Source organism: Solanum dulcamara, chromosome 1 (genome assembly GCF_947179165.1).
Source record: "Solanum dulcamara chromosome 1, daSolDulc1.2, whole genome shotgun sequence".
Lineage (NCBI taxonomy): Eukaryota > Viridiplantae > Streptophyta > Magnoliopsida > Solanales > Solanaceae > Solanum > Solanum dulcamara.
The window spans coordinates 3,692,204-3,709,377 of NC_077237.1; the positions used below are offsets into that span (position 1 = coordinate 3,692,204).

The window sequence follows — 17,174 nt, forward strand, 5'->3', positions numbered from 1 at the left end:
TAAATGTATTATCCATCTATAAAACTTGTATTATATATGTTTTATAAATAGTTCTCTGCAATATGTATTAAAACTGTATTATAAATGTATTATAAGTGTTCAGTGAAATTATTTTTTTATTGCTATAAATGGTAAATATTTTCTTAATATTGTATATTTACGTAAGTTTCCCATTTTTATTGAACACTACAGGGCTCAATTCGGTCAAGGCCATTAGGCTTTTTTTGCTTTCTTTTCTTTTCTTTTTCATTTTTCCTTTGCAGAGTTGATTTTTTTTTTGTTGTTTTTTTTTTAAAAAAAATCATGGAATTTTTTTCATCTATCAATATTATATAAATGGTGTAAAAACATGTATATATATATAATATACAAACAATTATGTAGTGTATATGTAATGTATTATTTTTATATATATAATTATGTAATGTATCGATATTGTATAAATAGTTATGTAGTGTATATGTAATGTATTAATATTATATAAATAGTCATGTAGTATATATGTAATGTATCGATATTGTGTAAGTAGTTATGTAGTGTTTGTGTAGTGTATCGACATTGTATAAATAATTATGTAGTGTATATGTAATGTATTGATATTGTATAAATATTGTATAAATGTGTATCAATATTATTTAAATGATGTATAAACATGTATATATGGTGTATAAATAATTATGTAGTGTACATGTAATATATAGATATTGTATAAATATGTATAATCATGTATCGATATTATATAAATAATTATATAATGGATCGATATTTATTTGACTAGCATGCATTCCCACCTTAATAAATAAAAGAATAAAAAGAAAATAAAATGACATAAATATTCATTTTTTGCACAAAAAAAGTGAAACAATTATAAAAGAGAAAAAAATAAAAAAGGAGCACAAAAAAATAAAATAAAATCAACATTTTTTTTAAATAGCACAACAATTTTTTTATTATTTTTAAATAGCCGAGTGGCCACTGGCCATTTTTTTTGGTAAGACAAAAAGGCATGACTTTTTTTTTGGAAAACAAAAGGGCCGATTGGCCACCGGGTAGAATTTTTCCTAATAAATATTCATAAAATTAGTCAAAATGCATATAAATTCACACTGAATAATTAAATTTTCCAAAAAAAAAAAAATGTACATAGTGGAAATAGAAAAGAAAGATAGCAAGATCCATAATTGAAACTCTTGCATGTTTTCTAAGTCGAGCTCTCACACGAGACTTGTCTAATATGACCTTTCTTTCTTGTATGGTTAGCAACGGTGGGTTCTCTTATCACAATTAATAAGATTAATGGGCTTAGGTCCATATTTATTGGAAAAATTACTAGAAAAAATATTTTTTAATAAATAATTACTGATTTTAGTGATACTTTTTATTTATTATTATTTATAGCAATATATAGAAATATTATGATATATCTACTATGTATTAAAAGTAAATTATGCATGCAATATAAATGTATTATAAGTGTTTTAAAATATATTATACTTGTTTGGTAAGGAATTGACACAATGTATTATAAGTATATTAAAGTATGTGATAAATATATTATCCATGAATAAAACTTGTATTATATGAGTTTTATAAATTATTCTCGCTAATATGTATTAAAATTGTATTATAAGTGTTCAGTGAAAAAAATTATTATTGCTATAAATGGTAAATATTTTCTTAATGTAGTACATTTATGTAAATTTCTCATATTTATTTACACAAATTCCATAGTGTTAAGAGTTAATTACATTATATCCATGTTGTTTTTCAAATTACAAAAATTCCTTAAATTTGGTGGAATCCAAATACATCCCAAAACGTCCTAATACATCACGTAAAGTGATGTATCCTACTGATACATCGCGTAAAATGATACATCCGACGTCCCGATACATCAGACCTATCGAACGTCCTGATACGTCACGTAAAGTGATGTATCTGATCGATACATCGCGTAGAGTGATGTATCCGAAAATAGAAGAGAGTAGAAATTTTATAATTTTTTCAATACGATAGAAAATTTTAAAAAATATATAAAATTACTTGTGTATTTAGGTATTTTTTCCAATATTTAACTCTGAAGGGCTTAATTGATTAGATGGGGATTTGAATAAGAAATAAAATTCGATTTTCTTGGGCTAAGAGCTAAGTGGCCCATAATCAAGTTAGTTATCTCCTTTTAGGCCTAAGAAAATCTCTTTTTTCTTGGACTAACCCAAAATAGTTTCTTTTTTCCATTCTGTTGAAGTTTGTCATATTTGTCTTTTCCCTCTTGGAAGTTTACTATGGTATTATATATACATTCAATGAACCATATGTCCTTTTTACAGCAAACTAGAATGTCAAAAATCCCCTTTGATACTCCTATCACCCTAAGTATAAAGGTTAAAGTTCCATATAGTGCATAATTATCTTAAATTTACAATTCAAGCTCATGACACATATTATCTGCTTTGATCCAATAAAACTCACGAATTTGTCCCCTACGTATGCTATCAATAACCCCAAAAGAGTCTGTATTATGTACGCTTATTTTGTGTGTTTATAAAACTCTTCATTTTCCTCTCTAATTTTATTGAGGAATTCATCTTAAGGTATCATGGACCTTTTTTAGAAGCTTGTCAATCTTTCTTTTGGCCTGCGACCTTCATCGTTCTACCTTCCAGGTGTCATATACTCCACTTATGGACTTAATGTCCTCGTTGAGGTTTACTCCACTATGAATATAGTCCTCTGATATCATATTTGTCATAGTCCAAACTTCCGGTATAACAAAAAAGGAGTGTGTTGATATGAAAGAATGAACCAAAAATTACAGATATTGACATGGCACATCATGTTATGTCTCGTTTATACAAAAATTAAACAGCAAAACTTTAAGAGGTGATCAAATTTGGATTCCGACATGATCCAAGAACAAAGCACAAAAAGAAAAAAAAATTGAACCACAACATGTGCTACTTTTTATTTATGTCTAGTGGCTATCTTTTAAATAATATGTCAACTCTTTTGTCTTGTTTCTCAAGTATCTACGTGCACTATTTGAGGTACGACCTGTTTATTTTTTATAAAAAGAAATTGCTTGAATGATAAAATTGATCGTTTGTAATTTTAAGATTATGAATTTCATAAAAATAAAAAAGTGAAAGTTCTTAGGGAGATTTTTTTTTTAATTTAAAAAAGTCGTATTTATTTTGCTGCTTCATTATATTGTCATTTCCAAATAATATAAGCATTAGAACTCGTGCGATGCCCAGTCAATTTGCGTTAAGCATATACATTTTACTTCTAATTGCCTTTTTTATTTATATATTTCACCATCTAGTGTTCAATATTTAAATGCTCGACTAATTTAAATTTGCGTCGAATAAATTCATTAAGGAAGGTAAATATTTAATTACCACATAACATATTTTTCATTTTCGGTACTCGACCTCTAATTTAGCTAGCGTTTGGTCATAAATTTTTATCAAATTTTGAATATTATTTTTAAATATCTGTTTGACCATGAAATTTAATCAGATTATGAAAATCTGATCTTCAAATATTTTCAAGTTCCCAAAAATGGACTCATACCAGTTTTAGGGACTTCTACTCACAAGCTTTAATTTTTTTTCTAGTAAAATACATGTCCAGACTCAATATCAAATTCCAAAAATCCCACCTTCAAAAGTCAAAACTTCAATTTTCAAGTTTCAATTTCAAAATTTATGATCAAACGATGAACGAGAAAGTCACCTCGACATTTTAGCTGATTTGGCTTGCCACTTCTTTCAGGGATGACAATTGGGACGGTGTACGTGGGTTACTAGTGAAGTTTACTGGATAGTCCAACCATATTTATTTTCTAAGTAACCACTACATATGTTTCATTAATTTTAAATTGTCAAAAACTATTTCACAATATATTTTTTGTAATTTGGACGATTTTAAAGTAATTAAAGACAATTAATTTAGTAATCCTTTTTGTTTCTAAGACCAAATTATAACCCTCCTATCTTGTCAACTTATATTATGAAAATTGGAAATCTTATTATTTAGAAAAAATAAAAAGAAAAAAGTTGAAGGACATTAGTGGAGAAGCCAGGCTAGAAAGCAACTCATAAAAATCATTCTTTTTTAAATTCTTTTTTATTTGTTGCTTTCCCATACAACATGCAGTCTCTTCTTAGTCCAAAAATTAAATAAAACTAACAATTTATTTTGTTTCTATTTGTTAGTGGTTAACCAACTCAGGACCCATATATTCGACAAAAAGTTCACTCTGATGTGTTAATTTATTATAGAGTTTTAAATCTTATATATTGTCTCAGGTCATTTATAGGATATTTATAGATAAAATCTCGTTACAACATAGGATTTGATAATACCCTTAAAAAGAGATATGTTATATTGTTATAACATGTATAAGTGACTTTGTGTAAAAATTATTTACACGAGAAGTATATTAATTAAACTTTTTATTATGTTATCTATACTATATAGTAAGAAAACAAATATATAGAAGAGTAGCAGTTGAACAGTTGTAAATTATAATATTATATTATGTATAATATTTTATGGACTCAATCATTAAAAAGGTCTGGGGAATTTGGGTTGTTATGGCTGTACGGTATTTTCCTTTTTTTTTTTTTAAAAAAAAAAGTCTTTCTAAATAATGTAATAAATATAGTTGGTATTTTTTATAAGTGCGATCCAACTAAAAAGGGAATTTTAATTCACATGGAAAATTTTGAAAAAATTAAAGTCATAATGGTGAAAAAAATAGATTTCTTTTTTCTTTTGATTACATTCCACATTTTTTTTTTGGGCATTGTTGAATTGTAAAACTTTTTAATTAAGGTGGAAAATTGTATATACAAAAGTTAAGAGTGGTGAAAAATGACTATAATTTTTATTTTCTCTCTTTGGAAGCCTCTTTTTTTCCACTTAGCCTTGGATATTTTTATGGTAGGTTCCGTATGAATTGTGCGATTTTTTTTTTGGCTAAATATCTAGCAACAAACTCTTATATTCATTCATTTCGATAAATTCAAATTTTATATATGTGTGTGTCAATTCTATTTTAAAATAAATTAATTTATGTGATGGCAACATTTGACAACAATACTATTAATTAGGAATATTATTTGACTTATTAATTATTTAATTACTATATATTTTGTGTGTCGTCGGTGTACAAAACTTTTACTCTAATAGATAATTTCAAAGGTAACACAATGTTTAATCCTAGTAGTATGTACTCTAATAATTACTTGTTTGGTCTCCTGTAGCCAAAATTAATTTCATAGGAATTGAACGATCTTATTTGACCGAATACTTAAGGACATGCTCCTATATTCCTTTTATTTCGAACTCTATTTCTCTCTATATACACACGCCTCCTAACAATCAAGAAATTAAAAATTTTATCAAGAGTGTTCAAAATTTAATATATACATATAAAAAATAATTTTTAATTTATTATATTATAAATTTTTTGACAAAGATGTTTAACTAGCTACCTCCGCCACTGCCTCCGAGGTTAGCAACAATTGACTCATTATTTATCTAACACTAATAGGCAATTTCAAAGGTAACACGATGTTTAATCCTAGTCACATCAAAGAAACATTTCACATCATGCATGGAAGTTTTCCAATAAAAAGGCTATTATTACTCACCTAAGACTAGGAATAAGGACAATATTCCTTTGGACAATTTTTATAGGTTTTGGACATTTGCATGATTTTAGCCTAGACAAAAACAAGACCAGAACTATTTAATCACCAACAAAAAGTGGGAAAAAGTAACATTATTAATAGCCACGTCACAACAATTCTTAGATTCCATTGCTCCCTCTTGTGTGTGTTTTGTTTAAAATAAAAATAAATCATTAATATTTTATAACAAACTAAATATTCCTTCAAACTTCTCTCTCTATATAAACTACTACCATTCTCCAAACTAATTCGTTGAGCCTCCGATTATTAGTATTTCTAATAATCACCAATAATGATCAGCTCATACCCCACGGCCGCCGCCACCACCACCATCACCACCGTCGATTGCGAGAAACAAGTCCGTTCGTGGCGACTCCTCCGCTCTCTAGTGGAGTTACTCATCCCGAGTTGTTATTGTACCTTTGTTGAACCCACAGAGCCTGTCCTGAGTAAAAAATCCGTTTCATCCTTCAACTATCATAGGCCATCATTTACCTCGAACACAACAAATATTACGGGTACCATTTTCGGGTATCGTAAAGGAAAAGTCAATTTTTGTATCCAAACAAACCCTAATTCCTCTACCCCGCTTCTTCTCCTTGAACTCGCGATTTCTACTTCTACCCTAGCACGTGAAATGCGTGGAGGGCTACTAAGAATCGCGCTCGAGAGTTCCAATAACGTTGCTGGAAATGAAAATTCTTTCCTTCTGTCCATGCCTGTATGGACAATGTATTGTAATGGGAAAAAAGTCGGGTTCGCGGTAAAGAAAAAACCTACGAAACCCGATTTACAAGTGTTGAACCAAATGGAAAGTGTAGTTGTGGGTGCTGGCACTATTCATGGTAAAGAGATTAATCGCGATGACGATATAATGTATCTAAGAGGAAAATTTGAAAGGGTTCATGGATTTTCAGACTCAGAGTCATTCCATTTAATCGATCCTGAAGGAAGTATGGGACAACAATTGAGCATTTTCTTTCTCCGCTCCCGTTCTAACTGAATTGATCATAATGTCTGAATCAGTTTAGACAAAATATCGATAATTAAGAGTTGTCTAGAGTTTTTAATTGCAATGCGTAGTTTCTTACTTATTTTTTTCCCTTTTTCCCTCCTAGGTTATGAGTTTTATACTTTGGTATTGCATGGCAACACCTCATGTGTTTTTCGAGCTGTGTTTTTTGGCATGGTTTTTTTTTATCCCTTATTATAGGGATATTTGTCACGGGGATGTATGTTGCAATTACCAGAGATGAATATTTGTAAAAATGTAAGAGGACCATTTTATTTTATATATTTTCCTTTTTATTCTATTATTTTCGTGATTATAAATCTTTTTCCCCATCTTAAATATAACTCTATACATGCAACTGTCCATAATAAGTGAAATTAGTTATATAAAAATAAAGCGAAACTTGTAATAACAAGTTAAATAATTACATTGATCGAATAAAATTCTTTTACATCGTTATTAATGTATACAACAAGTTAAATCCAAAAGGAAAAAAAACAAATGTTGAATTCTTCTTGGATTAGTTAAAGTTCATGCATGCAGTGTAAAGCTTGTTAGTTGTTGTTGGCAAAGTTATCGTGATGCATTTTGAATTTTAGAATAAATGGATAGATGTGAAGTTGGGAATTTGAATTTATGTGTTTTGAATTATTTTTTTTTTATTCAAATCTGAATAAATTATTTATACATATGATTCTTTTAAACATAAATATAAGATGTGGACTTAATTTGATAGTTTTTTTAAAAAAAATCTTTTATAGCCGACATCTTATTAATTTGTGATTATCAGAAGAGAATAAAATCTCATTATGCTAAGATTAATTAGTACATATTTGACATGACAAAAATATGACCAACTACCAAATTATCCTAAGATCCTTTTCATATCTAGAGATCAAAATATATAATTGATAGCTAATTTATGTAATTCCAATACATAGTAGAAATCATATATGATTTAAATAGGATCACAAAAAAGAATATAGACACATGTTATGAGAACAAAATGAAGAATAAAGATCAATTTGGATGGCTGAATATTTGAAACAATTAATTTAACTAATCCTCGAGAATTAATTTATATATCTCATATGCATGGATAATGTGTCACTTGTGACAGAGGGCGAGTCAAGGAGAAGAACCGATAAATTTTTAGGCTGATAAGCTTTTGAATAAAAGATGTAGGTGACACCTTAAGCGAATCTCACATTAAAATGAAAGAGAAAAGTGAAAAGTTTTATAAATTGCAATATAAATTCAAATGGAACGTGCACTTTTGGGCTCAATGATAGCGTAACATATATAAGGGACAATTTCATAAGGCTGTCCACTTTGGGCTTGGATCGTAATAGATGATGTAAATAACTTTTACATTTTTTGTATTCGAAATTCTAATTTCTTTCACTTGTTTGAATAATTACGAAATTATATATTTTAGATAATTTAATTGTGTAAATATTTTAACCATATTTCCACGAAAAAAAGAAGAGAAGAGAGTGAAAGATGTGATATAATGTTGGAATAGTGCTTCATTTGATTATTATTTTTTTGTATTTTTATTTTTTATGAGCTGTTTTGATTCCTTGTGTCTTTTAAATAAAAAGAAAAAGAAAAAAAAAGGAGGAAAAAAGCTAGATTTGTCATATAGGAAGAGGGACGCATATGCTCATATATATTCAATCATTTTGATCAATAATTTCCCCTTTTTTTTCATTGTTTAATTTGCTTTTCCTCTTCCTTTAATTGGTTATTTTAATTTAATAGTGTATATATATTAATTGGTTAATAGGCATAACACGTACGATTTTTTATATTTATTTAGGCGAATAAAAGAATATTAGTATACAAAATTAGGGAGAATAAAATTGAGGTCAGAAATTAAAGAAGAAAAAAGTGAGTTGAAAAGATCAAGATATTATATTAGTTTTATTGGTAAAATGTTTAGAATTTATTTTGTTTTAAATATTGAAATTAGTCCCCGTTTTTTTTCCATCCAAATTATCTTGAAAAATGATAAGAGTGTAATCAAGAGATGTTATTTTAGGTTATAAAACTTGAAAAAAAAGCCTTTTTTTTATTTATAATCAAGAAATTCCCACAATTAGCTAGTGCACAGAAAACTCAGTGGATAATGAGTTCACCTCTTTCCCTTTTTCCACTTAAAAAATAATAGGCTTTTAGTTGTCGACATGGCAGATTTAAACATCTGAATACCTTTAGTTGACACATTATGGGTTGTGCTCATACTTCTGAATCAAATCCTTTGGGGCGAACAAAGACAAGATTGTTGAGTAGCAACCAAATAGAAATATATACTTGTCAACATGTTTTAAAAACTATATAACATGACTAACTTGCACACACCTCGATTGATTCCCGTCCTTGATTCATTACATTTATATCACTACCAATGATATATTTTGAAGTTTTGGTTGTCTTCTTAATCAGGTTCTTTTCACTTGGACAAATGATCAAGAAGCTACATTTTGGTGTTCAAGAAAAATTTGTTGTAGCTTATATATATATGTCAAGTTATCTAGGTGCATGTAACAAATAAAAGATGAAAACGTGAATAATACATTTCTTACCTAGTGTAGTCCCACAAGTAGGCTCTGAATTTTGGCAAAGTCGGTAGGAGTCAAGTCATATAAGGAATAACACATGAATGTTGAAAGAATTCACGATATCTTTTCTCATATTTGGCGAATCAATGAACATTCTTATCGAGTTTTACAATATCCTATTGCGTTGTGTGTGTGAGCGCGCTCACCTATATTCTGCAAAGAATAGTTGTGTTTCTCAATTCCATCATTCATGCCGCTGGATTCAAAAGGCTTATTTGGCTCTTCTAATGCAGAAAGGTCCAAATGCATGCCAATCCAAGTAGCAATATTACTCTAGATATACTCTTCCTTTGTGAAATACCTGCATACATACCTTCTCGAAAAAGTAAAACAGATGAAATTACGAAGATAAGAGGCACTAATCTTAATAACCCGAAAACACCTCTTAAAATACTAGTTGTACATGCTTATGCAGGGGGGAGCTTTGAACAAAGTCTTGTATTTGAGTTTTAAAATCCATTTAAGACGTATAAATAATGTGTTTTCTGAAATCTAAAACTCAAACTCAAAATCCTAGCTCTGCCTTTGTGCCTATGCATTGAGAAGTAGATGTTTTCGATTACGCTGAGGCTAGTAAGGTTAGTAGTATACCTGGTTGCAGTTGAAGATAATTGTTCCGAATACTCCACTCGAAATCCCAGTGCTTCTTTTCGCACTTTAGTGTCCAGTAAGACCATCCAAAAGAGGCTGCATTGTATACATCTAACTGAACTCTTCCGAAATCCTGGTAATCTGCTAAGGAACCATTAGTCACATTCCATTCGTTCACCCACTCACCTACAATCGGTTAAATTCATGTCAAGATATCACAATTCCAAAACGTGGCATTTGAAAATTCGTCGCAATTCACTAAACCAAAGGAGTCTCAAAAGGAAAGAAAGGATTACCAACAAACACCAATGGTCCGTTGGCGCTATTCAACGCCCGTATTTGAGATTGTCTGTTCTTGTATATAAATTGAACATTCTCCAAAGAGGTCAGTTTATCAAAGTATCTGTCAAAGAGATTGTAGTAGTGCAAATCAACTACTGTGTTTGATGAGCCTATGTTAGCTTGATAAAGTTCAAATGGATCTGCATTGCCAATTCTTTGGCAAAATATCACGTAAGCTGTTGGCGAATACTTTCGAACAATTTGATATCCCTGTTTGTAAAAAGGCACCAGAATATCCAGTGAGACATCTGCAGCAGATGGCTCGTTTAGAAGCTCGATTCCCAGCAAGGCAGGATGCAAGGCATACCTGTTAATGCTCATGAGTTATATTTGTTTACATATGTGATATACTTGACGATTAGAAAAAGCCAGAGATGTTGACCTTCAAACACAAATAAATTTGGAGAAAATATTGAAAGATAAAGTTCAGCTAAAGCTGAAATCAATGAAAGATTAGGAACGAAGACATATGAGGCAAGGTGAAAGTGGCCTCAAGTGGTCGACAGGATGTGGGAAGCAAGACTAAGATTGTTCAGGCATTTTCAGGTGCCTTAGTCAGGAGGTGCAAGAGGTTGATAGTGATAGGTCTTAGGAGAGGTAAAGGTAGACCGAGGAAGAATTGGGAGAGAGGTGATTAGACATGGCAATTCTTCAACTTACTGAGGACATGACCAACAACAACATTATCCAGTGGTGTCTCTCTCTTCTATGGAAGAGCATGGTGACAGAGCACCTTGTCTGCTCTCTCTTCTACTTATCAGTGTCATTATTATTATTCTATGATTATCTTATCCTTCAACTGTATTACTAGTATTGTTTCTTTTACTTGAGGGTTTGTCGGAAACAACTTCTCTACCTCACACAAAGTAGGGGTAAGGTTTATGAACGCTCCATCCTCCGCAGACTCCACTAGTAGACTTTCACTGGATATGTTGTTGTTGTAATTTGGTTGCTGAAATATTATCAGTAGTTTTCTATATTGTGTGTTGTGATTGGGAATTTGTTCCATAACATCAAAGATGTTATATCAGAGTCTTGCATGTTTCAAGTGGTAAAGAAAAAAGAACAATAAGTTAGGACATCACTTATTATCATGGTCAAAGGACACCGCGTTGAATCTGAAAACTCAAGCAAATACGCAAAATCATGGCAATGACTAAAGCTCATTACAAAGCACAGTTGATAAATTTGTAAAGAATTCGTTAAAATCTACCTGGAAGCTAAAAACTCCATAGCATCCAATGTTTGCGAGATGTATTCTGGAGATGTCTGCCAGTTTACTGTGCCATCCCTACTAGCACTATGTTCCATCCCATTTTGGGAACCTGGGGCAGCATGAATGTCAATTATGCACTTTATGTTATAAGCTCTGCAAAAAATAAAAAGAAATTAAATGGCTGAAAGAAGGGAAGAAATTGTAAAAGAGTATAAAGCAATAGCAGAAATCAAGACCTACTGAGCCCACGAAAATGCATTATCAAGAGCTTCTAAGCTTCCACTGATAAAAGGAGCCGGAGGATTTGAATCGGAAGCTATCCACCAGCCAACAGGAATCCTGACAGTATTTACTCCATGTCTGTACAAGAAATCGAAGTCATCTACAGTGATAAAACTATTCCTATGCTTCTGCAACATACAAAAAAAGGAGAGAAATACAATGAGCTTGCAATAGGTCAACTATCCACTTATCATATTATCAGCAAACAAGTCCTGGTTTTGTCAATTTAGAATAAGAATCTCAGTGTCTCACTTACATCCGATAAATAAGTAAATTAAAAGCAATAACATGATCAATTTACCTTAAGAACGTCTTTGGCCTTGTTATGCCCATATCCATTAGCAAGCTGGTAATCCCCTTGCAACTTCCCCACAAACGTCATCTCAAATGTGGCTGGATTATCATCCCAACCTGGCGTCCCCGGAAAGTCTGCTGTGAGAACATTATCATTTGAGGCCTAAATAAATGAGGTAGAACACTATTACAGCAGTTTTAGTAGAACTTTTGATAGACATGAATGTCAGCACGGCAACATACCAAAGCTGGTGCACAAGAACACATACTAGCTTATAGAAAAATAAATCAGAACATCGAGATCACAACATTTTGACCATCTATAGGATTACACCTCCAAGGCTAGATAATTACAAAAGCACAAAGTAAATGTAGTCGTACTTAAAGAAAGGGCTGAAAAAATCTGAAAGAATATTTGCAGCATACTTCAAAAAATTGATTAACCAGTACAATAATGAACAATAACGGGGTTCCTAGGGAAATCTCGCGCAAGATGATATTCATCAACACCTCCAAAATAATTGGACTAGAAATAGTGGATGAGCCTTATTCGTCATGAAGCAACAACAACATACCCAGTGTGATTATGGGGTCTTGGGAGGGTGAGTGTATGCAGATCTTACTCCTACCTTGAGTAAGGTAGAAATGTTGTTTCCGTTAAGACCATCAGCCCAAGAAAAGCATTTTCAAAACAAGTTTGAAAATACAAAAGTAAAAAGCTATGATGAAAAGACTGAAGAGGACAAAAGTATTGACAACAAAATAGTAGAGAGATAACCGAAGTATAAGGAACAACCACAGTAGTAAAATTGAGGAATATCATAATACTAGTACATATAAGTGGGACCGAAAAGAGAGAAAACGCTCAAACGCAGCAAAATAATATCATAGCTCCTACAACCTAATGCCTAAACAACATCTTTTTATATTTGTAATCCTTCTTTGTACATATTATATAAACCACGAAAAAAAGGATAGAATCTACTTATGTCAAATATGCTTGATATATTCCCCAACAGAGACAGATAGAGAAATAAACAAAAATGAAGACGAGTTATCAAATGGATTCTATCGTTTCAAGAAGTGCTTCGGCCAAATGCAAAAGTAAAAGAAATGAGAAATTACCTGTATATAAGTTCCAGTTTTCAGTTTGATGTGAGCTCTATTATTGAAGTTCCTTTCGAGATAGAATGTTTCTGAATCAGAGGGAGACTCTGCTGTTGCCGTCACATTATCTCCATCACCACTGCATGTCAGAAATTTCCCTTCAGAAGTTCGAAACTGAAATACTGACTCAGAAACCCTCCACAACTGTAAAGAGTAAGCAAATTAATCAGGTACTATTCTCAAAATCAACAATTTCTAGCTTTAAGTCTATTCAAAGGAATCTATTTTCATCATACGAACTTTAAGGTATTAAGCTCCATATTTGATTCTTAGTAACTTCGACACGAGTTTCTAAGCAATAATATGTTGGTCTAGTCGCCTCCTGAGCCACAAAGCACTATCCTCAGACTCCACTTGTGGGATTACATTGGCTGTGTTGTTATTGTTGTTGATAAATCCCAATTTTATCAAAGGAATTTGAAAAAAGACTTGTTTGAATTTATATAAATTTGATAAGCAACTAATGGATATAAAAGGAATCATGGTTTAATATTCCAAAATATAACTGAAAATAAATGAAAAGATTTTCAAACTACTACAGTTTATATTTTTGTGTGAAAGATAATGCATGGAGAAAAGGAGTAAGACAACTTTGAAAGAGGTATATCAGAATCGTTCATTCGATCATTAAAATTGGAATATGGAGTTTGAATTTAAATCAACTTAAATTTCACTTCTTGCAAATACATTCCCTCCATCACAATATTGAAACTAATTGGGAATCTAATTGGAAGAGGAACAAAATCATATAGAAGGTCAAATCTATGAAACAGAGAGCTGACACAAGGGAGCCAATATGAAGAAGTTTGGGAGTTACGAAGGAATACTCGAGCTCATATTGGTCATGGGTTGCGAGTGGTAACTGAACTCTATGAGATCACATTTTCTATTGTTCCTCAGGTGCTCAGTGATAGAGAGGTCGACTATTAACTGATTAGATTGGTCGTAGATTCGAAACTTACTTGGGGAGATTTGATTGATTCTCAACAACAACATACCCAGTGTAATCCCACAAACGTAGCCACAAATGGGGTTTAGAGAAAGAAAAGTGTACGTAGACCTAAGCCCTACCACATAGAGATCAACAGGTTGTTTCTAATAGACCCTCGACTTAAAAAAAATATTTCAAGGCAGTTTGAAAAAGGGAATACCAAAAGAAAGTAGTAACAACAATAAATAATGTGAAATGAAAATCAGTACAAAACATACAAAAGAAAGAACAATAACAACAACGAAATAATGAGATAACCGAAGGACAAACAAACACAGGTAATAACCGAAACCGAAATCAAAGAACAAGAAACTACGAGAATATTGCTAATACTACTAGTAAGAAAGTAGGTACAAGTACGACCATCAAGCCTACGAGAGAACGCTCAACTATCAACTAACCTTCTATCCTAATCCGCGACCCTCAAAATAGATTCTGAATTAAAGAATTTATAACTTTAGGTAACCACAATTTAGGACATAAGAAGGGATAGTATATCAACAAAAACTAATACAATCACCCCAGAGAGACTAAAAGATAGCAATAAAGCAATTTGACAATGCATTTCACCTTGAATGTTTCCCATTCTAATGGATTGTCTCTATCCACAGACACATTCATTCCTCCACCATTCTGTGCAGAAATATACTTTTGCAATGTCACAGATTTTAATTGCACCTGTGTTCCATCCTGCATTGCCAAACTACAATCATCTCCCAAAAAGTTCAAAACTTTTCAATCTAAATAAGAATTCAACAAAATCTAAAGGGTTGATTTCTCAGATAATCACTTAACTAATACTCCGTTATTATCTCAAGAAGTCACATTTCTTCTCGATTCCAATTTTCTTCAACAAAGAAAGTGACTTTACGAGATAATAACTATTAGTTCACTAGTCATCTGAGAAATCAACTCGATTCTGAAGCATAAAGAAAATCAATACATACAAGCATATCTCCATTGGGTATATCATCAAAAAGAGAAGGCTTTATCCACCCCTCTATAACTAACCAACCACCCAAGTTCACTGCTCTTACTCTTGCATTCCCATGTAGCCCCTCCACTAAAATTTCCACAAAAATAAATAAATAAAAGCCCACATTATCTAGTGTAACAAAATACATTGTTCAGAATCTTGAAAAAGACAAAAACAAGAAAAGACCAAACCTGAATGCCCAACAGAGAAGATAAGCCAAGAGCAGAGCAAGAAAGCAGATATCCATTTGGAGAAAAGGAGTTTCATGGAGAAAACAAGCAAGAAATCACATCATATAAGCAAAATCATTGAACCCCAGAAAGTAAAAGAACCTTCTTGCAAAGAAACAAGAGAAAAAATGGAGTAAGAAATACTCAAACCCTTTTAAAATCTCTTCTTTTTGAAGACAGAAAGTGAAAGAGAAGAATCTAAGTAATACTTTTCTTTTCACTCAATCAATTCCAAAAAAGAGTACCTTTTTGAAATTATAATTGCTACTTGCTAGAGAGTATTTAATTACTACATTATTAATTGGATCAGAAAATCTGTATTCAGATAAGGACAAAACCAACAGTTGCAGAATAAAAGAACCAATCCTTTTTTTTTAAAGTTTGCATTAAATGAGAATTGATCTTTAAATCTTCAAAATAAATAACTCAATACATAATCGGATGTATCAGTTAGTCTTCTTATTCAGCTGATAATATTATATCAATTTAAAAAATATACATAAAATATCTAATTTTATAGAAAAACCGTGAATTCACATGTCCATACATAAATATCTTGTAACAAATAATCAAAAAGAAATTACTAATATTTTTTATCTTCGTTGAGAATTAAATTTAAAATATTATAATTCTCGATCCATTGCATTGTGTTGATAGGAAAATTACTATTCTTATCTGATTTAAATTAGTGATGATATACTATAGACAATGCCACAAAGGCAAAAAAAAAAGTGACTTTGCTTGGAGACTTGGTGAAGTAAAACGTAAAGTGTGCATCAAATAGAGAAATGTAAGAAAAGGTAAACTTTTGTTGCACCTCTTATCATCCCGACCGCCAAAATATTGAACAAGTTAAGTATTTTCAATCTGATAAAACTCGTGAACAATTTATCAACATTTTTTTAAAAATCAACAGTACGTTGAATATAATTGGCTTATAATAATTTTAAAAATTCGACAAAACCAATTAGTATGTTGAATAGTGTCTCTCTATGACTTTTTTCAAGTGATTTATCGAGATATTCATCATATATGCACATAAGTATTGTCAATTAGATAAAATTTGTGAACAATTTAATAAGATATATAGAATAAAAATAGTATTAAGTATATATATCTAAACATTAATCACATCAACATATTGTATAAATTTACTAACAGAAATTATATACAAAGTGATTGAGAAAATGGCAAAGTGTGCTGTTACCTTTCCAGTACATAAACTTTCAGCCTGGCTATGTGTTGGGTAATGCCAACATCCTGTCTATGGCAAAACCCACGAGGGGCTAGGCTGGCCCTGGTCAGAGTCATCCAACATGGCGCTTGCGTGGTGAATTTAGTTAAGAAATAAAGTAGCCTTTTTGTCATCAGCTATAACTTTTGGCATAATGATATGCATTTGATCACAACAAGTGTTATTAGAGCCAAGGTCATGGGTTCGATTCTCAAGAGCAACATGCTGCATGTGGTAGGTGTTGGATGGTGATCATGGCGCTTGCTTGTGAACAAAAGTTTCTTGAAAATAGTGTATATTAGGGAATCATTTGAAGACGGCGTTGAATTACAACTATGGATCAAGCAAGTAAATGATCTTGCACATGATGTCCAAGACATTCTTAAAAAACATGTTGTCACATGTAACAATTTTCAAGAAAAGGGATCATGGCCATGTAAAAAATCACATCTTTCGTTGTCTGAGAAGTTAGACACACAAAATGATCATCTTTAAATGATGTTGGAAGGCATC

The 17,174-nt window shown here is 31.3% G+C and overlaps 2 protein-coding genes across 4 annotated transcripts; one reads left to right on the plus strand and one right to left on the minus strand.

Moving 5' to 3' along the window:
* The first annotated feature begins 5,916 nt into the window (after positions 1–5,916).
* Positions 5,917–6,879, plus strand: LOC129886091 (protein MIZU-KUSSEI 1-like). The gene has a single exon (XM_055960626.1). The coding sequence runs from the start codon at positions 5,995–5,997 to the stop codon at positions 6,703–6,705; it is 711 nt and encodes a 236-aa protein (XP_055816601.1). The 5' UTR covers positions 5,917–5,994; the 3' UTR covers positions 6,706–6,879.
* A 2,483-nt stretch (positions 6,880–9,362) lies between these two features.
* LOC129898139 (probable glucan 1,3-beta-glucosidase A) lies at positions 9,363–15,681 on the minus strand. Of its 3 annotated transcripts, none has more exons than XM_055973084.1 (10): positions 15,389–15,681; positions 15,169–15,284; positions 14,792–14,911; positions 13,189–13,374; positions 12,071–12,226; positions 11,728–11,897; positions 11,485–11,640; positions 10,226–10,578; positions 9,930–10,115; positions 9,363–9,651 (listed from the first exon to the last, which is right to left on the minus strand). In XM_055973084.1, the coding sequence occupies exons 1-10, from the start codon at positions 15,462–15,464 to the stop codon at positions 9,563–9,565; spliced, it is 1,608 nt and encodes a 535-aa protein (XP_055829059.1). In that variant the 5' UTR covers positions 15,465–15,681; the 3' UTR covers positions 9,363–9,562. The 3 variants fall into 3 exon arrangements, with proteins under 3 accessions (XP_055829059.1, XP_055829060.1, XP_055829061.1); XM_055973085.1 differs by having other exon boundaries at positions 9,363–9,639; positions 15,389–15,658; XM_055973086.1 differs by lacking the exon at positions 15,389–15,681 and having other exon boundaries at positions 14,792–14,924; positions 15,169–15,255.
* Positions 15,682–17,174: the final 1,493 nt, after the last annotated feature.